The 25529-nt window shown below is 36.4% G+C and overlaps 1 protein-coding gene across 2 annotated transcripts; it reads left to right on the forward strand.

Moving 5' to 3' along the window:
* Positions 1 to 25529, forward strand: BRMS1L (BRMS1 like transcriptional repressor). Of its 2 annotated transcripts, none has more exons than XR_015772977.1 (11): positions 1 to 206; positions 4765 to 4855; positions 8168 to 8295; positions 10947 to 11026; positions 14074 to 14170; positions 14529 to 14612; positions 15967 to 16031; positions 17479 to 17518; positions 18281 to 18407; positions 20087 to 22259; positions 24650 to 25529. XR_015772977.1 is itself a non-coding variant. In XM_014250040.2 (11 exons), the coding sequence occupies exons 1-10, from the start codon at positions 71 to 73 to the stop codon at positions 20208 to 20210; spliced, it is 972 nt and encodes a 323-aa protein (XP_014105515.1). In that variant the 5' UTR covers positions 1 to 70; the 3' UTR covers positions 20211 to 20238; positions 24650 to 25529. The 2 variants fall into 2 exon arrangements, 1 of the variants encoding a protein (XP_014105515.1); XM_014250040.2 differs by having other exon boundaries at positions 20087 to 20238.

The following is a 25529-nucleotide window of genomic DNA, read 5'->3' on the forward strand; positions in this document are numbered from 1 at the left end:
GGAGCGGCCGGTGGTGGCGGAGCGGCGGCGGGAAGGGCGGGCTCGGGGCTCCACAGCAGCGGCGGAGACGATGCCGGTCCATTCCCGGGAAAAGAAGGAGAATAATCACGATGAGATGGAGGTGGACTACGGAGAGAACGAGGGCAGCAGCTCTGAGGAGGAGGAGACCGAGAGCTCGTCCGTCTCCGAGGAGGGCGACAGCTCAGGTACGGCAGCCGCCCGCAAGGCGGCTTCCTCAGCTCTCGGCGCTGCCCCGGGGGCACACCGATTCCGTCCCGTCTCTGGCGGCTGTCGGTGTCCCCCCTTCCCCTCCCCCCGGTCACCCCGCCCCGGCCCAGCCTTTGCTTCGGCTCAGCGGCTCGTCTCCGGGCCGGCGGCCAGGGCGCAGGAACGGGGCGGGGCGCATGGGCAGGGAGCCCCGCTGAGCCCCGAGCCGGCGGCTCCGGAGCAGGCTGGCGCCCGGCCATGGCGGCCTGGGCCGCGCTGCTCCGCTCCGTGGGTGAGCCCTGGCTTGTTCCTTGCTGGGCTTGAGTGCATCCTCGCCGAGGGGCTCCTCGCTGAGGTCTCCACTTAAAGGCTTGGCATATACGGCATATACGTCTGCATACATGACCACGTGTGTACGTACATATAAGTACGTATTTCCATGCAAGCTCATGAATTTCAACTAGGTGTTTTAAGACCTTTGAGGGCCTTTGTCTTTGAGGGGATATTGAAAGCCCTATCGATACCACTGGCCTCTTTTGCAAATCACTTCAACCTCTGGTCAGTTGAAGGTCCTTTCTTTTTTCCAAAGTTTCCCTATGGACTGTAGATTTTGAATTACATTAGTAGCTGAAATCTAACTTTCAAAGGATTACTTTTTCTATGCTTAATTTACACTGTGTTATTAAGAAGGTTATTACTATCTGTTCAGACTTTCCTTGTGATTACTACTTTCTGTCTTTGGTCTTAAAACATACTTCCAGGTGATAACTGGTAGGAGTTTGTGATGCCTTATTTGACTAGTGATGTGATGCAAGACAGTGGATGGAAAGGAAGGTGGGGCAGGGTTAGTGAGTTGAGAAAAGTCCTGATATAGATGCGGACCAGGACTAGCCCTAGTCCTGACATGTGGTTCTGGCAGCTTAAGTGATTTAGTGCTGAGGCCCCTATATCACCAAATTAAAACTATAATATGCTGAATTGGAAGGGACCCAGAAGGGTCATTGAGATCAACTCCTGACTGCACAGGACACCCTGAGAATCACACTATGTGCCTGAGAGTCTGGGATTAGGAAGGAGTAAGTGTGTTTTAAGTGATGTAGTCTGTTCGTGTTTCTTTAAAACAATACAAGAAGCTCTCCAGATAATTTTTATCGCATTCCACAGAGAAATGCTTTTAAGGGAGTACTTAAAGGATGATGATTACAGAAAATTACATGCTTGTCTCAATGTCTTGACCAATATGGACATATTCCTTAGAAGCATATTGTTTCTACGGACTTAAAATAATTATCAACCCAAGAAGAAGGTCTCAATTGAAATTAGTAATGAATCTTTTTTTTTGGTTAAATTTTTCATTTGCTTTGCTTGCATTCACCGTTTTGGTTTTTTTTCTGTCTCTAGTAGATGCCTGAGAATACAAAAGGTGCTGTTAGAGGAAGCGTGATTCGTCCTTGAGAGCTGGCACTCTTTCTATCCTGTTCATTTTGATGTTACGTATTTAATACAGGTGTTTTATTGGATGAGATATAGAATAATTTGTTAGGGATAAATTATGTTCACTATCCCAGAGGAGAATTTGGCCAATTTTTAAAGCACTTTATATGGGTCACAGCTTATTAAAAAAAGCTATTTTAGGTGCTGTGTGGATTTTTTTATCTTTAAACCAGGTTGCCCTAATTACTGTGTTGGACTGCTTGAGTATAGTAGGAAAAAACAACTGTGATTTTGCAAGTGGTTTTTGTACACTTTTTTGTACTTTTTGGAGTATGACACTGTATAAAAACTCTGAAGTTTTGAGACAAGATGGGCCTATCGGCAACTGTTTTAATATGAAATGGGCAATCTTCCACCTCCTGTGATGTAAATTTTCAATTGGAAGGCTATGAGATTTAAACTTACAACATTTTACTTTTTCAGCAATGCATATTCCATAGTGTGTTAAGGCCATGAGGAAGAAATTCTTTAAGTGGGGAATTAAAGCTATTTCAGGGCTCTGAAAATCTTCATCGTTTTGTGTATCTTACTGGAGGAAGACTAAAAATGAAACAATTGAAGGGCAACTTGGCATGTGAGTTGACATTTAGTATAAATTATAGGTAGAATTAAGACTTCTAGGCAGAAAGTCAAAGATTTTTGAGAGTATTTGTAGTTGAGAGGAGATTGGAGAGAGCTGTGTGTTATTTCTTTATCTGCAAGGAAGTCAGCTGCACCCTCAGATGCCAATGCATAGCAATTTCCTTTCAATGCAGGTTTAAAATGTAAGATGCAGTCCCTTTCCCCTCCAACAGTGGGTGTGCTCTGATCCTCAGCCAGGATTACAGTTCTAGTTTTCTTTGCTTTGTACTCCATAAACATATGCAAACAATAAAATCCATGTTGATTTAAGAAAAGCTTATGAGTGAACTCCTTACTAAAACATACTTAGAATCAAAAGTATAGCAGAACACATTTGAAACGTGTTGGAGAATAAAGGGGAAAAGTTGTGGCTATCCCAGTGTTCCTGTTTGGTTTCCCTGGGAGGTGCCTTCACATTTTAAAGAAAATTTATTTTTGTAGCACAGAAATGCTTCTGACAACTGAGTAATATGACTGCCACATTCCTTAAATCTGGCCAAATTAGAAGTTGCTAAATCTATTTTGGCTTGGATGTTGTATCAAACAGTCAAATAAAACTGTTCTTTAATAGGATTTTCAGCCTTATTCTGGGATTATGGTTCTGCCTTGCTTTTGAGAGCAATATTTTAATATAAATAGTATCTCTTAACAGCCTGATATGCTCTTCCCCCACCCTCCCCATTCATTGTATTTTTTCCAAGTTCTGTCTTCAAATTTTCTTTCTCTGCTTTCAAATACTTCAGGTTATATTGTGTTTTTAAACTTTGTGCACTGTCCTTTTTGATTGTTCTGACATTAATGTGACGGACTTCACTAGATCTTTAATTTGGACTCATAGTTGCCTTTGTAATACTGATTGGTATTGCTTTGCTGACTGTTGGTTTTCATATCCAGGCAGAGAAGGTTAGTACAGTTTTTAGTCTTAAAAGCTTGTGATGATTTCAGGAAGAAGTTAAGTGCAGAGAGGTCTGAGTAGACAAATTGATTTAATCAGATCCTTCCAAGTAGCTAGTGGTCCTGAAGCTACTCCTTTCGCCTCATCAGCTTTACTAATTGCCATGCTGTTTTGCAAAACAGTAAGAATGAAGAATTGCATGCTGCATTCTCTAGTTGGTGTAGGAGACAGCTTGAAGCAGTTAAATATGTTTGTTGGAAAAATGTGAGGAAGAAGCAGGAAGCGCAGAGTTGTTTATAGCCTAAAAGAGTGATCTTTGCTGGGTTCAGGATCCTACTTTGCCTCTCTGTCAGGAGGTAGGATTTTTCTTGCCAATGTAACTGCTTATATAAGTAAGGGCTCCTTAGGACAGTGCTTTCTGTCAAGCATCTGGCTTGTTCACACCAGTCTGAGTGCATGGCCATCCCTTCTGCATGCCTGCTGCTGGTTGATAATGGTCAGCTGCAGTGTAACTGTAGAGGGCTAATTCCTGCAGACACTGCTGTTATAAAGCAGTTTCACTTATCTGACTTTTGAATATGGCTTAACAAAGCCCTTTTTTCTTTTTTTTTTTCTGAGAAGGTTGGGAAAGAGTCAAGAATTTTGTATCTTAGTTTCTCAGTTTTCTAGTCTAGGAAAGACCAATGGAGGTAACAACTGATTTTAGTGACACTGGATGTGTTAATGGCGGTGTTAAAAGTTTTGGCAAAAAATTGTGTATTTATGTTGCTTTATCTTCCCTAGGTAAATTATGAAAAAAAATCAGGAATAGAAATTGAAATAAAATCTGTGAGAAGAGTTTAACATTTACTACTCTTGTTGCATAAAAGCATATAAAGTCAAGTGTACGCAGTGTTCTAGACTTTTCAGGTTAAGAAATGTTTCATTAGAGTAATTTCAAATGGTCATTAAAATGAACTGCAAATATTTTTACGTTAATATTTCAACTTCAATTAACTCTTCCAACTGGATAGGATGAAACTTGTTTCAAAATTATATGTTACTTTTTCTTTAAAGAATATTAATAAAAGAAATCTTGAATTTTGTATGACAAATGTAGCACTGAACTATGCTTGTGTTCCAGGGGTTGCTTTTGTTTGTACTAACCCAGGATACACTTGAATTTTCAGTGGTGGCTTATAACTGCTCATGCTTAATGGTATCTTTCATTTGGTATGATATACATTGCTTAGTTTTTCTGTTTCATGCATTCTTATGTATTCTTTGTATTTCAGTCATTAAATTACCCTCTTGAGGTCTTACAATGCTGTTGTTTCCTGTTTTGAGGAAGAAGAATTTCTGTTTATGGAATTTATTCTAGAATTAGATCCAGGTTTCGTACTTTGTAGCTTATATGCCAAGTGATTTCTCATATTCTGCTATATGAGAATAATAATATAAGAGAGAAACTGTTCATGGCTATAATTTGGATTCCCTTCTGCATTCACTACAAACATATCCAGTTTATTTGGTTGCAAATTACATTGATAATTTTTTTTTATTCTTAGAAATGGATGATGAGGACTGTGAAAGAAGAAGAATGGAATGTTTAGATGAAATGTCCAATCTTGAAAAGCAATTTACAGACCTTAAAGATCAGTAAGTATTTTAATGTTTCAAATGCCTCATTTGAGGATCCTTTCCGTGAAAATATTGTGTGCAGCTGGTGTTTCTTGTCTTTCATATATGTGGATGCTACTTTTGGAGAAGAGTAAGGACTGCAAAATCTGAAGTTACTTGCAGGCAGTTGCTGTAGAATGCTTCTACATGTATTCATGTATTTTTTGTTTCACTGTAAGGATGATTTTGAAATGTTGTTCCTGTGAAGGGCTAATCTGGTTCTGTTGCATCAAACTCCCTAGTAGAACCAAGGAATTCAGGGAAATTTGAGATTTTGTTTAATTACTTATTCATTCAATATCATTGTCATACTTTTATATATGTGGGACAGACCTAAGTGCATTGTCTTTGCTAAGTAAGGAATTAGGTTGGGCTTTTTTTTTAGCAGTATTTTTTTATATTTGGTACTAATGAAAGTTTCTTGTAATTACTGCAAACCTGGTACCAGTACAAGATAAAATACTGTTATCTCTCAGTCTGCCATGTTACCTACATAAGTAGATAGTAAAAACTTACTCAAGAGATAAACTTAATAGCCACAGTTATTGAAAAGTGATTGTTATTTGTATTACAGCCTGTCATTTGTATCATAGAATCATTAAGGTTGGAAAAGACCTCTGAGATCATGAAGTCCAGCCATTTACCTAACAGTGCCATGTCCACTATTAAACCATGTCTCTAAGCACCACATTTGTGCATATTTTTTAACACTTTCAGGGATTCCACCATTTCTTTGGGAAGCCTGTTCCAATGCTTGAACATTCTTTCAGCAAAGAAATTTTTTCTAATATCCAGTCTCAGCCTCCCCTGGTGTAACAGTTTCCTCTAGTTCTGCCTCTTGTTACCAGGTAGAACAGGCTGACCCTCACCTCGTTACAAACTTCTTTCAGGTCACTGTAGAGAGCAGTAAAATCTCCCTTGAGCCTCCTTTTCCCCAGGCTAAACCCCAGCTCCCTCAGTACTGCTCACAGGACTTGTGCTCCAAGCCCTTCACCAGCTTCATTGTCCTTCTTTGGACAAGCTCCAGCAGTGTATGTGAAGTTAATTTATTTTAACTGCAAGTTAGATACGCCTGTTCAAGTTTAAATTGGTGACATTTTGGTAGCTAACTTAATAAGATACTTGGTAAGTAAAACTTGAGAAGACCTGGTCTGTTCTTGGGCATATGCTTTAATTGATAACTTAGTCAGTTGTTAATATGGTTCAGATGCATATTTATATTGTGAAATAGTTCTTTCTGCTACAGAACTGAGACCTATAACTTTGCATAACAGGACACTGTGAGATCTGGAAATAATAGGGTCTGGAAAAAATTGCCCAACAAGAAATTCCTTGCTGCAGTGTCTAGAGAAGACTGTCCTGGTGTTCTTTGGGCTGAGCCTGGAAAAACCTGGGAAATGCAGCCAACTGATGCTGTTGGTGATGATCAGTTGGTACTGATTGGTTTGGCATTTGGAAAACTGTCAGCTTTTGAGTTCAGTGTTACTCTTCCATCTGTTCAGCAGCTTGGATGACTGAAAACAATTTGTGGAAACAGATCTTTAAGGAGAGAATGTGAGAGAAGGGTGTTCTTGAGAGGAAGGAACAAATTCTTTAGGGGGCTTAGGGCTTACAAATGGTGTTGGAGAAATGGTAAGGCTGTGGTATATGGAGGAAGGTGTTGTAGAGACACATTGGTTAGTTGAGAGATTGAGGTATTTGTGTAGGCTGGAAGAACAGTGGTGGTGGGAATACCAGAAATGGAGCATTAGAGTCATGGAAGAGGGATTATAGGGAGAAGCAGCTGTGAAGAGAATAATGACATTGGGAAAGTAGAAAAAAAATGCATAAACAATAGGATTTTTATCACAACTAACAGCAGAGATGGTGTAATAGTTGGATCTGCTTCCTCATCGGTTTCAGGGAAACTGAATTTGGACATTTTGAGATAAGTAGCATTTATAGTGGTTTGATAGCATTTATTAATTTTAGAAAAATCACTGTTTGAAAGTACTAGATAAATAGTTGTAGTCCATCAGCTGCTGCATGGTACCAGGTGCTGACAGCACCAGTCCATACTACTTGCTCTTATGTAGCTGGCACTTGGTGCACTTGGTAACCAAAAGTTAGTGACTGACTCAGGTGCACTGTGCACCCAGGTTTATGGTCTGGCTAAATAATTCTGCTGTAGCTCTGTGTTAACCACCTTGTGCAGAGTGTGCTCATCAGGGGTTAAGCCCAGCAAACTGGGGTTTGATCAGCTGCATAATGTAATAGCTTAGTAATACTTGATCCTGGTGGCAAGGTGAAGAGGCATTTATTTCTCAAAGAGGTCTTCATATATCAACATACATGAACTTTATTTTGTCTAATTAATTACTTAACCTATGCAGTTTAAGTAAAAAGCAGCATCCTTGTCCCAAGGACATCTGTTATGTCTATGTAAATAGATAACAACTGATGTGTTTGTAACACTTAGAGTTTGTACATGTTTGCTTTATTTTTTCACCTTTTGATTGCTGGGTGCAAAATGAGAACAGGAAAAGTTAGTTATATTGATGATTCTAACATGGGACACTAACAGTTACAAGTAAGTGGAGCTTTATTGAGATTGAAATGTTTATAATTGATATTATATTAAATTCTTCAGAGTGCAAGCAGATTTTTTTCATTGTCTGCCAGAAAATATCAGCTTTTATGGGATGACTGAATTTCAGGTAAAATAAAAATATTTTAATTACACTTCCTTTTGGCAGGAATGTAGTGTATCAGAAATTATCTCATGATATTTATAATAGTACACAACATGTAGATTTTCACAGGAGTTGAATTGAGGGTTGCTTCATTAAGCACTTGCATCTCTTTTTCCTTGGTGTATGGTAGTATGGGAGCAGATAGGTGAACCCAAATGTGAATGATCATTTCTGTCCACAAACTGTCTATCTTTCTCTCTCATGAAATAACCCAGTTTGTTCTTACATATTGTACTACCTTTTCATCTCCTCTTCCATGTTGATTCATGTCCTATTATTAACAGATGTGCAATATTTTTTTCTTCCTTAGAGATGGAGATACATTTAATTTTATCCTTTCTGCACTTCTGATTGTTTGCATTTGCTTTTCAGAGTAGACATGGATAGTGTTGTTCAAAAAGAAAATATGTATTGGAAAATTCAAATGAGCAAATCCTCATTTTGTTTCAGTGTTCCATAGCATTAACAAAGAGATGACAAATAGTTATTTTAAGAATATTTCTTCTAACTTGTGTTTTATTTTAAATAAAATATCTACTTTTATTTCTGTTATTTTAAGACTTTACAAAGAAAGATTAAGCCAAGTGGATGCAAAGCTACAAGAGGTCATAGCTGGAAAAGCACCTGAATATTTAGAACCATTGGCAGCTTTACAAGAAAATATGCAAATCCGAACCAAGGTGGCAGGTAGGCATGTAAAATGAGTATTGCTGTTTCAAAGTAGGAACTTGCTATGCATTTTAAGGTCAATCTACTGTTTTCTTTAGAATTGAAGAAGGATTGTGTTTTAAAGTTAGAAATACTGCAGCATAATTTTAAATATGAAGTATAAAATTAATATGTTGCTTACCTCCTTGCATAAGTGGCCTGATAATACCACACTAAAAATACGTCTTTTTTTTTTTTTTTTTATGTTTCATTTAATACTTGCCTTTGTGTAGCAGGAACAAAATTACTGAGTAAAAACTGAATTTTTTTAGTCAGAAGGTTTGGGATCAAGTGTACACAATGGTCACTTTTGAAGAGATATGTAGGTGCTATGTCATGAAATGCTTGCTATCTAATATGTTGACATTTTTTCCTGCCATTTTAGTCTGTCTCTCTTCTACTCTGCTCCTATCCTTCTGTTCTGTCTAGGGAAGGAGGAAAAACCTCTTGTTCTTGGTGCTTTTCCCTAAGCTGAATTTTAGTTATTAAAACCAATGTTTATACAGGTTTTTGTGCTCATAGAAGAAGGCAAGAACATTTATCTTCTTATATACAACTGTATAATCATATGAAATGCTAATATTATAGGAAGACTATACTTTGCTATTGTAAATTCGTTTAATGTTACAGCTTGATTCCCCTAGGAGGATTCAGCTGTCTAAGGATTACCTAACACAGGCTGTCAGAGAGCCAAAAGACAGACATCTGTGATCTCTGTAGCCAGAGAAGCTGTACCAGTGTCTTTCCTGAGAAATTTAGCAGAAACATGGTGCAGGCTAACTGAAAAATGCCAAACCACCTTATACTTTCTGTAATACTAGTGCTGTTTCGGTACTACCCAGTATGTCTTCATTGGTACTTCTGACTTTGAGAATTTGAAATCTTTTGATCCGTTGCATTTCTCTCCCTCCAGGTCTTATTTCTAATGCTTTTTCTCAGCTGCTGACCCAGCATTTCTGGGTTTAAAGTTCTTAGCCCAAATTTATATGACTAGCCCTAAGTAGCCCACTTAGGCTTTGCAGGAGGATCTCAGTTGAATTTGCAAAAGGTTTGGTATAGAAGCAACCTTAATCCAGGCTTTTAATTTTCAGTTTTAAATGTGGCTGCCCATCAGTGCTTTCATGTAGGTGGGTATGGGATATGCAGCATATTACACATTCTCCTGATTGGTCTTCAGCACCATTGAAGAGCCATTTTTCAACGTAAAAAAAACCCCCAGCTTAAAAACAGCAGTTTCCTTGAAGCTGAGAATATAAAATAGTTTTTTTCCATTTGTCCCCAACTGAATGACCTTGATAAAATTATTCCAGAGAAAGCAAGAGACTGCAGAACTGGCTTATTTGCTCTTACAGTTTGAGAGCCTTGACAGAAGTGGGTAATAGCCGGACTTGAGATCCAGCAGGTAACCTGCAAGGACCTGCTGTTACCTGAGAAAGGGGAGGAAGTGGTGACAAAACCCCCAAACTAAACTATATTTAGCTAAACTTTGGATATAATTGCATCTGTTTTAGAAAAGAAACTTGTGCTCCTCAGCTCTCTAAGGCTCTATTCACACAAAATGTGAATCTTGACTGTTACAGCAAGTCAGAAAAACAGCTGTTTCTTCTAGAACAGTTCATACCTATATTTTTCAATTTCAGGCAAATAAACAGTGACCTAAATATGCCAGTCAGCCATAAATATTAAGAAAATAAAAGCCAGCATAACATAGCAATGTAAGAAAAGAACATTTTGAATTCTAGAATAGCTTCACTGTGGAAACTTGATTGATGCAATACTTGGTTTGTTTTTCAGAGGGATTGCTGTTAGTAGTTTTGTTCCTCTAGTACTGTGCTCATTTCTAGTAAGTTGAATTATAAGGGAAGTCGGTTTTGAAAGTTTTTCAGTTGCAAGACACCACCACTGTGTACGCAAATGTAACTCTTCAAGTTTCTAATCTGAAGCAATATAAATGTTTTCTGTTGAGTGCTTTGAATATATTAAATCGAGTTCTATGGATGGTTGCCAGATATTACATTTCAGATACCTCTCAGTTTTTTCCAGCTGCTTAGTGGACACATTTCCAGAAATGTCTAAAAATGCTCCTAATACTTTGAAGTGGTACCCTTTATCACAAGGTGACTGTTTTAAGAATGGAGCAGTTTTGTTAATTAATGTAATTTATTAAGGTCATGCATTATAAAGTAAGTCTTACTCCAAATGTTAATTTATAAAACCTTTTTATTTCAGTTATTTTTCTAGCTGTTTTAAAACCCCAAAACTTTATTTTAAACGCTAATTAGAAAACAGAAGCAGCCATTCAGTGTTTAAATTTGAAAACTGATAATGTTCAGGATAGTTTGATGAGAAATATGAAACAGACATATTTTCTAAAGTTAGTGTGACCACTGGTGTAATTTATTGATTGACAGGAGAGGGAGTTAAAATAACATTTAGTTTTCCTCAGATCTTCAGAATTAAGGATTTACTTGTTCTTATTTTTATTCTTTAAAGCAGCCAGCCACTCTAAGTGCCTAATACAGTACATCTGTATTTTCCACTGTGTGCATGTGGAGGCAATCTTAAAATAGAATTCTGAAGCTGGATATTTGCTGAAGAAAGTAATATTGCTATAATTTGTCTGATTGCAGGTATCTATAGAGAGCTTTGTCTGGAATCTGTGAAGAACAAATATGAATGTGAAATTCAAGCCTCTCGACAGCACTGTGAGGTTGTGCCAGCTGTTTAATTTTGATAGCTAATATCATGTAACTACTGTTTGTCATGCTTTTCCAGTTATTTGCTATTTGAATGCAATTGCTGTGTAATATTTAAGCCCATGCAAGAAGTTATTCAAAGCTAAAAACTAGAATCATAGAATGTGCTGAGTTAGAAAGGACCTGTCAAGATTATCTAGTCCAATTCCTGGCCCTGTGCAGGACACACAAGAATCAAACCACTTGCCTAGGAGTGCTGTCCAAACATTTCTTGAACTCAGACAAGCTGGGACTACTTTTTTGGGGAGCCTGTTCCAGTGCTCAACCACCCTCTGGGTGAAGAACCTTCTCGCGATACCCAACCTAAACCTCCCCTGGCTCAGCTTCATGGCTTTTCCTCAAATTCTATCTCTGGTCACGAGAGTAATGAGATTGGTTTCTGCCCTTCTGCTTGGTATCTATCATTCTGAGGATATTGAAGACCAGGATGAGATCTCCCTTCAGTCCCCTCCAGGCTGAAGAGACCAAGTGACCTCAGCTGCTCCTTATACGGCTTCCCCTCCAGAGCTTTCACCATCCTTCTGGCCCTCCTCTGGACACTCTGTAGTAGCTTAATAGCTTTCTTAACTTGTGGTGCCCAAAACTGCCCCAGCACTCGAGCTGAGGCTGCCCCAGTGTAGAGCAGAGCAGGACAATCCCCTCCCTTGCCTGGCTGGCCATGCTGTGCCTGATACACCCCAGGACACTGATGCATCCTGGCTGCCAGGGCACTGCTGGCTCAGATTCAGCTTTCTGTCATCCAGGACCCCCTAGGTTCTCTCCAGCCGCTCATTCCCCAGTCTATACATCCAGGATTGCCCTGTCCCAGATGCAGAATCCAGCACTTGTTCTTTTTTAACTTCATTTGGTTGGCAATTGCTCAGCCCTGTCATTTGTCAGTCTCTGCAGGGCCTCTCTGACCTTGAGGGAGTCAGCAGCCCCTCCCAGTGTTGGCAAATTTACTTAGTACTCCTTTGAGTCCTCTGTCTGAGTTGTTAATGAAAATGTTGAAGAGTTTTTATTAGTTTGACTTTACATATCTATCTATCTATCTATCTATCTATCTATCTATCTATCGCTAAGGCTTCTTATTTTTCATTATCAAGTTCTTATTAATAGACTCCCACATGATTTTTTTTTTTTACCTTTTTCATAAAAAGATTACCAAGAAAGTAACCAAAATATCTGACATAATTTTAGCAAGAAATGTCTTACATTTTAATAACAAAACCAAAGAAGTCTTTTTGAAATTAGCATTAGACAGCTACTGATAGAGTTGTCATTTCAAAAACAGTTATGAGAAAAATATGTTTCTCTCCTTGAATATAAAGATTCCTGTTCATGTATCTAAATACTGGATACTGTAGTACAAACACTCAAGTACATGTATATCCAATCCTGAGCATAGCTGCTTAGATCCTGAGGTTTTCATCACAGTTCTCCTCAACCACCTTACAGTTGCTTAAAGGTTTTCTGGGTGATTCACCATATTCCTGAATTCCTGGTTCCTACTGTACCAATAAAGCAAGAATGTGCATGTATGCTTTTGAAAAGCTTTCCATTTTCTTGATGCCATGGGAAAGAATTAGGTATTACAAAAGATGCCTCATTACTGGCTGCCTTTGCTGCTGTGAATGCTCCTGAGGCTGGACAGAATCTTGTAAGACTTGCAAGGTCTCTTATCCATGATTGAATGATTTGCTTTGGCTTTGTATTATTCCTCTTTAAGGTGGTCTTTGTCCCTTGTTTTGCTGTTATGTGAAACATTCAGAATCACCATCCAATACAAGTCTCTTGGGGGAAAAAGCTCTAGTAAGTCAGAAATTCTGCTTGTAGAATTACTGTTGCTCTGGAGTATAACCATTCAGCAAGAATGCCTCTGATGCCTGTAATAGCTTTTCACACCTTATTTGTTACCAGGTATCTGAAGCAGAACACATGTCTAAACACAAACACTATTTAATTTTAAAATGGTCTCAGAACAGATAACACTCAATTGTCACTTCAGATATATGTAAAAAGGCTTCTGCCTTTTAAATTCACCTGGGAAATGTTTTTTTATAATGAGGGGTTGAAAAATATGTGAATGGAGGTCTTTAGAATTTGAATACTTTGTAGCTAGAGGGAATGGTAAGCATGACAATCATTTTGTGGAATAGCGTTCTTTGTCCATTCCAACCAATTTGCTTCACTCCAGCAAACTAGCTTGAACATGGTTAAAGGGAATTTTTTGTTACTGTGCTGTGGGCAAGAGCAGTTGAGGTGCAGACATCTGCTCATTTGGCTGTAGGGAACTGCAGCTTCTGACAGAGACATGGGAGCAGATAGCTGGATGCATTGACTTGGGCTGCTTACCCTACTTTTTCAGTAAGTCCAAGCTCTCTGTTTTCCAGAGTTGTTGAAGACATTGCTCACTGAAAATGAATGTTAAAATCAAACAATTTGCTGTATTTTCTACTCATAGTTTTGGAAATATGCAAGCTTATGAAAGAGCAGTAAAGCTATTTCCTTAAGGCTTGAAACTCAGCTTAATTCCAGATTACTCTTTTAGAGAATTTAGTGGGTTTTGATGCTAAGAGTAACTGATCTATATAGATACTGTGTAATTTAGTATAGGAGGTAGTTTTATAAAAAAGTTTCCCATGAAAACATTAGCTTTTGTGATTTGTAATAAAAGGTGGCATAGTTTACAATTACCCATTGTGAATAAATATTTTCTATCCAGAAGAAAAGTACTGTATTTGTGTCAAAATGCAAAGTTATTCTGGAGAGCTAGCTGCATGCTCTTAATTACTCTTGGTACCAGTAGTTGATGAATCTGTAATTATATTTTCACTTGTGTTAAGTGAGCGTGCTGTCTTTAAGGAGCTAGGATCTCATGCTAAGAAAGTGGATAGAGATGTCATATGCTTTGTGACTTCTGAAAAAGCTGTTCTTATGTTCCTTCCACTGATACCTTAAATTGTCAATATTTAGATTATTGAACTCAATAATGTAAAAATCTGTAATCTTGCTTTTATAGAGTGAGAAGCTTCTCTTGTATGATACTGTACAAAGTGAACTAGAAGAGAAGATTAGAAGACTTGAAGAAGACAGACATAGCATTGACATTACCTCAGGTAGATGGAAATTCAGTTTTTTAAATTTGTTTTTATCTTCTGCTGGCTACTGATTAGTTTACTATACACTTAGTACTTCTCGTGAGTTTTAGATTATCTGTTGGAATTCTGTTCAGCTGTAGACTTTAGGCAGGGGTTGAATTTAAACTTCAACTTCTGTTTAATAGTTGTCAGCATCCCTTGTGTCTTTGAGAGTATTAATCTATGTACATAATCTTATAACACCTTTGTTCTGTTTAGAAACAGCATCTCACCAGAAAATATTAATTTTCATTTTTGCACAATGTTTTCTCCTATAAAAAGAGCTAAACATGAAAATGTTTCTGATTCATAGCATATTCTTATTATATCTTTTCAGAATTATGGAATGATGAGCTCCAGTCCAGGAAGAAAAGGAAGGATCCATTTAGCCCAGATAAGAAGAAACCTGTCGTTGTATCAGATATCCTTTTACTGAAATCATTGTTCTTTCTAGTAGTGCTTGCAGTTTTATAGCTAACTTTATTACATATGTCATTAAGATCAAGTTGAAATGATTATGCATTATCAAAACTGTTTTTTGCATGACAGACATTAGTCTATTCAGATTAGAAAAGCCATGTTGACACATTCATCCCATCATGAATATTGAAATTAAGATTCTCTTACCTAGCTACTAGTTTTATGTAGAAAATGTTTCTAAAAGTTGGTTTTTCTAGCTCTTAAAGAAAAATAGAGGTACAAGGCAAAAGCAGAATCAAATTAGGCCACGAACTTCACCAACTAACCATATAAATAGCATTGGATTCCGTGGATTTTGAGTTACCTTGCCATTTTAGAGTATATTCCAAACCAAAAATACTAATATAGTATTAGGTATAGAATCTCAGCAATTTCAGACAGTTTATAAAGCTAAAAATCCTTTCAGTTGTGAAGTAAATGAATTTGTTCGTTTTGACTGTAGTTTAGAAACAGTTGTGAACTTGTCAGATTTGTGCAAAGCAAATACCTAGAAATTTTACACAGCTTTTGATTTGTTATTTTTAGCTCTTTAGAGAAAAACAAATTTGAAAGTATTTTAAGACTTCTAAAATTTGAAATGGAATTTAAGTTTAATCTTGCTCTCCATTTTAGATTTTTTTTTTAACATCCATAGCACCTTTTGCTAAACTTATTTTTCAGAGATGAAATGGGGAGAAACGAAGTAGAAAGTGAAGACGATTGTAATGGAATAGCTGTACTATATGGAATTTTGATTTGAAGCTCATGTGCTGTTCTAATACACATTTTTTATTTTGCAGTTGATAGCTTAAGGAAGGAGGCTTTGCCTTTCTACCTCCTGTTTTTTTGATATTTGATAACTCAGTTATGTGGTGCTGACCATACTTTTGTTCTGAAGATACATGATGCAGAATACTGTAAAAATAATGATTTTATTTAAGATGATACTACTGTAGGTGCTGTTTTGCAGTGGAACATTGAAATTACAATTAATTTTAATTGTAATTTAAATTATTGCAAATAGAATAGTTTTTGAACTGTTAGGAATGGAATGGTTGTGTCTCAGCTGTTTATCTTACCCTTATGTTGAACTCCAATAGTCTGAATATCTACATACTATTCTTACCTCTTAATAATTCTTAAAATGCACTTCTAGGTTGCATAATTCAAAGATGGATGTGTTTGCACTGAGCTTTTACTTCATGTTGGTACACTTTTTGTGAAAGATCTTCACAACAGAGCTATTAATATCTTTCTACAAATATCAGTGTATTTTTATTATTTCCTTTTAAAAGAGTTTTCCCTAACATTTCCACGCCCTTATATAGTTTATATGTTACAAGACCTTGATATACTTGAAGACTGGACAACAATAAGAAAGGTAAAATGAAAGGATGAATGCCAGTCCCTGTGGATTTCTTTGGGTTCACGTGTAGTCCTTTTGTTACTTAAAAATATGTAACTGGATTTCTTACATGATCAAAACACTAAATAGATTTTTGTTTCTTCAGTAGTCAGTTAATCCTTTCACTTCAAGCTGTAATTGCTATTTCTTCTTATTCTACCCAAATCATACAGAGGAATCTATTAAAGTGGTGTAAGAAGATATCTCTAAAATGGGGAGTCTATAATTTTCCATGTTAAAGTGAGCCTAAAGCCTGAGTTAAGTGGACCTGCTTTCTCATAGTTTAGCCTAATTGGATAGAAACTATGATAGGATAGTCTGATAGGATTTTGCTTTATGAGGTTTTATAACATCTCATATGGTATGTTTTCATATAGTAAAGTTTTTATTTTAAGATTTCTGTGCTTTGACCTCTCCTTATACTTTTTTTACATAAAAATGAGATGTGTTTTTCTTAGATTACAAAGAGAATTATGGATTATAGGAAGAGAAATTTGTTTAGTCAGTTGATGTATTTGAAAAAATAAATCCAGCTTTTAATTGCATAATGCCTTTTTTAGATCATTGTAAGACTGTTGAAGGATCTTGGTGTAATGAAATGCTATCCTTGCCTTGTACCTGCAGTCAGAAAGCTTCCCCTAGGATCCTGGTGCATCCCAGCTTAGGGAATAGCAAACCACTTAGGTGAATTCAAAAACTTGGTGGGGAGTTGGCTCTGAGTCAGTTTCTATCCTGTTTTTTTTCCCTGTACCTATTTCCTAAACAAGAAGTAAAATGTGACCTGTATGTGAGAACTTGTCTGACTTTCCTCTTTCTGTTGCATCAGAGGAACAGACACAAAATATCTTTCCCTTGAGTTCTTTTCTGTAGTTTAACATAATTTTAAAGAATAGCAGCAAATCCAGGATCTTCTAGGGTTTTGCCTTTTCTGGAAATTTAAAAATCCCCAAAAAGCAAACAAATGAACCCCTAAAAACTCTCGAATGCCTTTTTTTTTTCCAAGATTGTGTGGTCTGGAGTTTGTATGAAATAACATTTCTGAGCTTATAAATTAAAAGATTATGTTGTTCATATAGCGTTTTGGTTTTCAGAATGAGTTAAGTGTAATTTTGTGTTTTCTTGACGGCATTACATAAGAGCAATTTTGAGGATTTAATTTAGAAAAGCTTAAGTTATTGAAATCAAAACTTAATAAAGAAGGTGATTTTTTTTTCACCCTCAATTTGCTTTTTTATTTAGCTACCGAATCACCATTGAACATTTTTATTTTAGAATTCTCATTGTATTTTTTTGCAAGTAAATGCAAGTATATACTTGAATATAAAAGCAAATACTACTGCATGTTACTTCACAATTAAAGCTCGTGGCTAAGACAAAATGACTCTGTCTGCTGACTAATTTTAATTTTCTTTTGTGTTTCAAGGCAATGGCTACACTGGGACCACACAGGGTAAAGCCAGAACGTAAGTAAATGTGGTCTAGTTTCACAAGACTTGTCTTGTCCAATGCTGTGTCCAATGATGTAAACTGCATCCAGGCACATTGTATTTTTTATAGTACTGCTGTAGTGATGGAGGATGGGATGAAGTAGCTGGAAGATATGGCCTTTGTCTTTCCCCTCTTTCAGGTGCTGATACCTATAGCTTGATTGCTGTTGTTTCTGTTGACACAGATTCTAGAAAGTTATCAACAAAAGTTCAGGCTTCTAACAGTGGTTTGCAGCAATTCATATTAGCAAGCTATGCCAGTGTTTGCACAAGATTAAGCAGAAAACTGAGAGCATCTGGACCTTACAGGGGCATTTCAAAGGATGCTCACATTGACCACAAGCCACAACCCTGAAAAAGCAGAGCTGTGGGAAAGGAGTGGTACTCATATTGGGCACTGAAGTGAGAAGCATGTTCTTTCTAAGTAAAATCACATATTTGGAGGTGAGGAGGAAAAGGGACAAGGGGGCATGTAGGGGATAGCTTCTATTTGAAAATGAAAATATAACTTTTAATTATCTGACTGGAAATAAAAAGATATATTGCTTCCAATTTTCACGCAATTATTAAGAGACAGACTACTGTTGGAAAAATATGTATTCTGTGTAAATAACTCGATGAAAGTGTATATAACCACACAACTGATTTCTGTGAAGTCAATATTCTTTTACCACTTTAATATTTATTAGAATAATTATTAGAAGTCTATTCTTCTAACAGTTTTGTTACTTAATTTAGCACCTGTCAAATTAGAAAAGCATCTACATAGTGCTAGATCTGAAGAAGGAAGACTCTATTATGATGGCGAGTGGTATGGACGAGGGCAGACGATATGCATTGATAAGAAAGATGAATGTCCTACAAGGTAAAGATTATTTAGTTTATGCAGCTCTGTACATTCATGTTAAGCAATAACTAGGATGATGGCATTGCCGAGTAAGGCCTATGTGGAAATACTGCCACCTCTGACATTTACTATTATACCTTGGAAGACAGGCATTACCAAAGTTGCATGCTGACTTGTGAAAGAGGCTAGTAAAAGCTGGAATTGACTGAGGGTAGTCAAGTTAGGATCTCTCTAACAATTTAAGCTGTTACTAGTTTTTGATAGCTTTTGAGTAATTTTTTTGCTAGTTTGAGTAATTTTATCTTGAGAGTTTGTTGCTTTGAGAATTTGATCTGTTGGTCCACCCAAAAATACTTAATTATGGGAAAACACTTTATGCTATTGAAGATAATCTTTGTTTTCCATTGATTAGTGCTCTGAAAGAAGAGAGGAACTTTCCTATGGTATTTTCTTTTAAGAAAAGTTCTACCTTGGAACAGTCAAAATATTAGAGTGTAAATTTGGTTGAATGTTTAAGATCTATAAATGTATTTTCTTTGTATGGATAATATTTGTAAAATCTAAAAGTCTGAGTGTATTTAAAATTAAATGTATATCTTACCTTTTACTGAATGGGACAAATAAGTCTAAGCCCAGTGTTGATTAAATATGTACATATACTCAGGAAAACTGACTTTAATTTCATATGTCAGTAGTTTACTGTAGAACTGGCTGTTTCTCTTCTTCCTTGTATATGGTGAGGAGGAACAAATTTAGGTGATTTTGGTGTTTGCTCAGGGCCGAAACAGGAAGGTATTTTAGTAAACTACAGATTGTCTGAAATTAAAAAAAAAAAACTCTGGATTAATTTAGCAGAACACAGCAGTTGTACTGGGCCAAGTAAAGACCTTAGTATACAGTGCCTGACAAAAGCCAAAAACTGATGTTTAACAGGGCAATCATGCTGTGGAGCTCTCCTGGGCTTTCAAGACCCCCTCAACTTCTGAGACTTAGAGGAAGTTAAACTCAGTATGCAATAGACCTTTGTTCTAATAACTGCTTTAATGTTTGGTGTTGTGCTTTCTATTTTCCCCGTCAATCTACTTGAAATATTTTTTCTGTGGGGTATGGGGTGGGAGTTTTGTTCACAATTTGTGTTAAAGGTTACCACAAGGAGCTTAAAAGCAGGGCTTATTTAGCAGTGAATCAGTAAATCAGTTTTCAGTTTCTTATTTAGCAGTGAATCAGTAAATCAGTTATGGCCTTGGTATAATGAGTAAGAGTTGATTACCTTTTTTGTTTTAAATCATGGCTTCAGGTTGTTCAACTTTTTTTCAAGTACTTCATATTCAATGCAATTTCAAGGCTTTTCTTGTTTTTTTACTACGGGTAGTTTATTGTTGTGTTTTCTGTGTGTGACTGTTCTTTTAAACAATTAAAGTATTTGTACCTGTTAGGGTTTTCTTGTAAGAGAATAAAATGGGTGGCTGAAACATGAGCTACCTTCACTAAAGACACATGTAGTTGGAAGGAATTCTGTTAAAACTCTACTCTTAGAGTGGTGCTAGTATCTTTTGGGCCTAGCCTTTACAACTAATGCATATTTTCATTTACTGTGTGGAAATAGAGCTGCAGTTTTGAGGTTATTTTTAGCTTATAAGCTTTCTAAATCCTTCTTGTTTTTCTTCTCCTGACCCTTCTTCCTTTATTTTCTGTAGTGCCATAATTACAACAATTAACCATGATGAAGTTTGGTTTAAAAGACCGGATGGAAGCAAGTCTAAGCTGTATATTTCTCAGCTACAGAAAGGAAAATATTCAATAAAGCATAACCACAACTGACCACTGCTCCCTGGATATGAAACTAATGGTATTGCCATGTGTGATGTGCCATGGGGTGAAAACTGTATTTAATGGTGTTTTGTATTCTTTATGTATTTACAGCAGTGTCTAATGTGTGTTGGTCGTGCTGTATGTAAGCTTCATATGGGCGGCCTTCAGAAACCTGAGGAGGGTAAATCCTGTTAACAGACATTTTGCCTCTAAATTGGGTCCAGTGCCTAAGATATGAAGTATGCTCTTCAAGTATAATGCTTCAAAACTTAGCATATTTGTAAAATGAAGAAAAAATAATTCTTTTCCCATTGGTGACCAGTTGGTGTGAAAAAAATAACCATAATTACCAGCAACTCACTTTATTTTCAGTGGCTGTGTCATGCTTCACTTGTGAATGTAAATTTAGCCTGCTCAGCTGTTGCTTTTGAATAGATTGTAACATGCATAAGAATTCTTTTATCCAAAGTGTACTGATTTATTTAAATTATTGTCCTCAACAGCTCTACTAGTACCGACTGTGTTATATTTTGTAAGGTTTACTATGTTGCTTGTAATGAGACAAAGCCAATATTTTGAACTATGTTTTTGAAGAGCACTTTTCTAGTGTAGGACCCTATTCATTAGCAGACAAATCATTGGTGATGTTTTTTCTTGATTGCCAGCAAAATGTATGCATAAGGTAGACAGTGTTGCTCCAACCTGTGTTATATGTAGCCCACAAAGAACGACTTGGGGGGATGGTTAAATGCTCTTGCATGGCCTGCATGTCTGGTCCACAGTTGTATGAAGTACGATGGGTTTTTGTTAGGAAAGGAAAATATTTCCCCAGAAGTCATATATCTGGGAGAATTTACACTGAGTTTTTCATCAAACTATTTTCAGAATTTCTGTTCCCTGTTTTATCTGATTGTACACCAGAAGTCTTTCATGCAGCTTAGGAAGCTGAGTGTCTTCTAAAGTCTTGCTCTTTTAGCCACAGAGAAAAGTCCTAAATTCTTGATGTGATGTGCTTCAAGCATCTAGAATGATAGATGGGATTGTTGAAGAATTGTTAACGCGTTGGTTATGTGCACTTTAATCTCCACTTATGATGATTTCTTCTTGGAGAAAATAAAGCATCCATTTGCTTTAAACGATCACAGCAAATAAATATTTTTATTGTAACATATAAATTAATCATCTCTTCTAGTGCAGGGTGGTAAGTTCTTTCCAAATGCCAAATCAGTTTCTGCTGAATAATGCTTTTCTACAATTGTATGACATTATAAATCAAATGTACATAAAGTATCAATTGACGTGTTGGCTTTTAACATGAATATGAACTGTATGTATACAGTTGTTTGATAAACTTTTTGTAATTAAATATTTGCATTTTTTAACTTAGTATATAAATAAATGATCTGTGGTAGTGGACATCTTTTATGTTTTGTTCTTTGGTTTTCTAGTCTTGTTGGAATTGTTGATCTACCAAATGGCAGAGGGAAATATTTTTAAATAATCCAAAGGCCTAAAGGCTTTTTTAAAAATCTTTTGACTTGCACTTTTTTCTTTTGATTTTTGACAGTCTGTATGTATAGATTTTGTTTGTTTCTACAAGCTTTTACAGAAGTTTTTATGGAAGCTTTATTCTGTTAAATTTATAAATCAAACAAACACTGTTAACTGTTGACATGCTTGAAATCATTTGTATTTAGGCCATGCTGGGTACTCTAAACAGTTTTTGTGATTCACCCCTTTCCTCATATCTCTTTTGTAGTTTGCATCTCTCTAGCTGCAATTGATTATTCCTGCAGCTTTTTCTGATATGATATTCTACAAAGCAAAACTTTGCTTCATAGAGCCTGGCAGTTTGGACTGACACTTTGTGAATGTGGCTCCTTAATTCAGAATAAATGTAATTCATATCAACATGAGAGGTAATAATCATAGCAGTATGGATTAGTGACAAGACAACTGGAATCTACTTGTTGCATTACTAGAAGTACAGGAAACTGAGCTGTGGATTTTGTTTTTGACATGTCACCATTTCTGCATATGTGATGGGAGAGCTGTGAGGTTGGTTTTTGTTTATAACTGGTTAATTGTTTCATGCTTAGGTGAATTATATTTGTACATGCTTTGTATCTTTTTTATATTTCAACACTTAATGTTTTGCTTGAGCCAACATAAAATGTAAGAGGTGTCTTCCACAGATTTTAGTCCTTTGAAGTAGAGATATTGTTAGCCTCTTGTCCATCTGTTTTGTCTTTTACACCACTACATTAGAACTTTTCAAGCTTTGGTAGCATTGTTTTAACCTACAAATGGGATTTAGATCTGTAAGGTGCTGGAAGGAATTCTGTAATATGTGAAAAGGTAAGTAAGTGAAGAACAAGAGTGACAAAAATAACTTTCTGTACATATGTACAAAAGGCTTCTCTATCAATAGTTACATTTCAGTGGAGATGCAGTTGAGCTTTTGCCAAACACAGAGCAAATTGATCTGCTCATCTTTCCCACAATGAGGTATCTGATATATTTAGTTAGAATGCAATTGATTTAACCTGACGATACTTACCGTGTAAGTATAATGTGGAGTTTAGCTTAGGTATTTCATAATAAACAGGTCTTAAACTTTCCAAATGCATTTTAATTTTGGCACCTTGTTGTAGTGTGTTTGTTTTTAAACTGTAAAAACAGGCTATTTATAGGCCACGAACATCTTACTCTGTATTTGTAAGCCAAAGCCCGTGTAAGTAGCTCACCACCCCCATCAAGTGGTAAGAGATGATTAACTACTGAAATTTTCAGTCATTTTGAAAACCTGTGCTACCTTCCAACAATAGGTTCAATTTTTTCTGTGTGAGCGTTTTTTTGGTTTTGTTCTTTTTTTTTTTAAGTAGAAAGAAAAAAATAGGCATAGACTTGTATCAGAAGAGAGACGTACTAATACAGCTTCCCATCTCCTGGAGACATTCTTCAATTATTGCTGTGGGAAAGAACAGCCCTTTTACCCCTCTCCCCCTTTTTTAGAGGACAAGGGAGAGAGATAAGGAGAAAGAAGCCATGTGTCCAATAGACTGCATTTAAATAGCTAAAATTTTTAGTGCTTTAATCCATGTGAGGCTTTGAGCAGCCTTCTAGTGGAACATGTTCCTGCCCATGGCAGAGGGGATGGAACTTGGATGCTTTAAGGTCCATTTCAAACCAAACCTTTCTATCAATCAGTGATAAGGGATTGACAGATGACAGACCTGTCCACATAGCCTTTTACACGTGGCAAAGTAAGCTCTGTTCTGAGGGCTTGTGATCATTCCAAAGAAAGTTCTTAACTATGCTGTTCCCAGGCAGAGGCATGGTTGCTGCTGGAATTAAGACCAGGTAGCCAGTATATTACCTCTGGAATGGAATTTGCCATCTACAATTGAAGCAAAAGCACAGCATGTAATCTGTAAACTTGACATTTCCTGGAAATGCCAGCCTAAATGCACTTGTATGGCATTATATATGCTTTTGTTTCTCTGCATGGAAAATGGTCCTGATGGATCAGACGTGATGTCCACCATTTAAGACTCATTACTGTTTGTTTCTGAAACTAGCAGCCTGGAAAGCTGAAAATCGATATTTTGAGCTGACTCCTATTTCAGTGTGCTGGCAGCCCTACAGACCTCACTTCTAGAAATTTAACTTTCCCAGAGGTTGCATAAAAGATCTGAAGGGTTCACTAACAGGCAGAGTACCTGAGGTTAGGTGTGCTGAATGCAGTGTTGAAAGGAAAAAATTCCTACTGCAGTACAAAGATTGGGTAGGTAAAGGGAATAAATGTACAAATGAAGTATTAAGCACTAGCATTTAAAAAATGTGATGAGTAATTTAGCCCTAGTTACCCTAGGCACTGGCTTGAGACAGCATCCATTTCTGATAGGAGAAAATACTGCATGATTTAGTGAGTTAAGGTTATTCCACATGGTAATAGCTTCAAAATAGAACTTGTAACTAAACTTTGATATTTGTAAGCTTTACAAGTGCCCATGTTGCTCTTTGTTTGGTTTCTGTGTATGAAAGAATATATATGTATAGGACTCAGGCCATTTAATAAGGCAGTAATCTCCAAATTTTCCTTGAACAGATATTTTAACCACAGACATACGTTTTGTAAGATTTGACTTGCTAGATTTTGTTAAAAATCTGGCTTTAATTTTAGAACATGGTAATTTCTTTGAAAAATAGAAGAATACAGAAAGAACACTGTTCAAGAGGTGGTTAGCAGCAGTGGAATTTTTGTCCTTTGTTGTGGTGTCAGTTCAGAAGGAAAATCTTCATACATCACAACTGTCTTCACAAATAGAAGCTATAGGAGTAGGACAATGGGAATTATTAGTGGCATTCATTTCATTATTTCATTAATTCATCATTTAATATATCATTAAACAGGTCAACATTAATGGGTTCTCCTTTTCCTATAGGTAAAATACATCTGAATCAATTGGCCAGAATTGGAACATGAAATCTGCTTTCCCTTCATCCCCCTGCTCCCGAGATCCACGATGGTGAAAGCCTGCCTGCAGGTGGCAGTAAATTTACGCTGAAGCTACTTGATGGTAGTTTCGAATTTTCTGTCTAGATCCTGTTAGATTTTTTTCACAGTTTCTCTTAGTTATAGTACACCTACAACTGGATTTAATCCTAATGCATATTAATTAAAGGATATTTGGAAAGAACAGTACTCAGAGCTCTAAAGGAGGATTATCTTTTGCTACTATACTGTGAAAGAAAATCACTATGTAAAGGCTTAGGAAGGAACAGAAATGGATTAGATTCTGTCTAGTTGCCATAGAAACAAAATATGTAATTAAACAAAATGAAACATATCTCTTACACTGATTAAAGTGTTTAGAAAAGGTGGGACAATGGAATGAGTGTTTTAACCTGCAACACCAACACCAAACCCAGAAAAAAATAGGGGGTTCAGGTTTATTTTTCTAATGCAGTTTTCACTTACTGTACTTTTTATGCTTGGTTAACTAAAACCAAAGATGTTTTGCTTCCTAGGGTGAATCTATAAAAAGGAATGTCAATCATAATCAGCAATAAGTAATGCAATGCAAATTTTACATCAATACTGTTGCAGATTAATAACATTAATATTATGTGATACTAATAATACAATTAAATGAATCTTAAGCACATGCCTTTTTTGGAAAAAAACTAAACAGTATGAACAGTTTAATCACACTTTAAAATAATTTTTAACAGATCACTTCAATGTTTCTTATTCTATAAGATTATGCAAACAGTTTCTTACCCTTGCTCTACAGCTAATAAAGACAATTTCTTAACAAATAA

Source organism: Pseudopodoces humilis, chromosome 7 (genome assembly GCF_049639895.1).
Source record: "Pseudopodoces humilis isolate 2021_Gansu_Grassland_sample_001 chromosome 7, ASM4963989v1, whole genome shotgun sequence".
NCBI lineage: Eukaryota > Metazoa > Chordata > Aves > Passeriformes > Paridae > Pseudopodoces > Pseudopodoces humilis.

Coding starts and splice junctions, on each gene's coding strand:
- BRMS1L (XM_014250040.2), top strand. CDS start 71: ATGCCGGTCCATTCCCGGGAAAAGAAGGAGAATAATCACGATGAGATG. Junction 14,171..14,528: donor TAGCATTGACATTACCTCAG/GTAGATGGAAAT, acceptor ATATCTTTTCAG/AATTATGGAATGATGAGCTC. Junction 14,613..15,966: donor GAAACCTGTCGTTGTATCAG/ATATCCTTTTAC, acceptor TAACATTTCCAC/GCCCTTATATAGTTTATATG.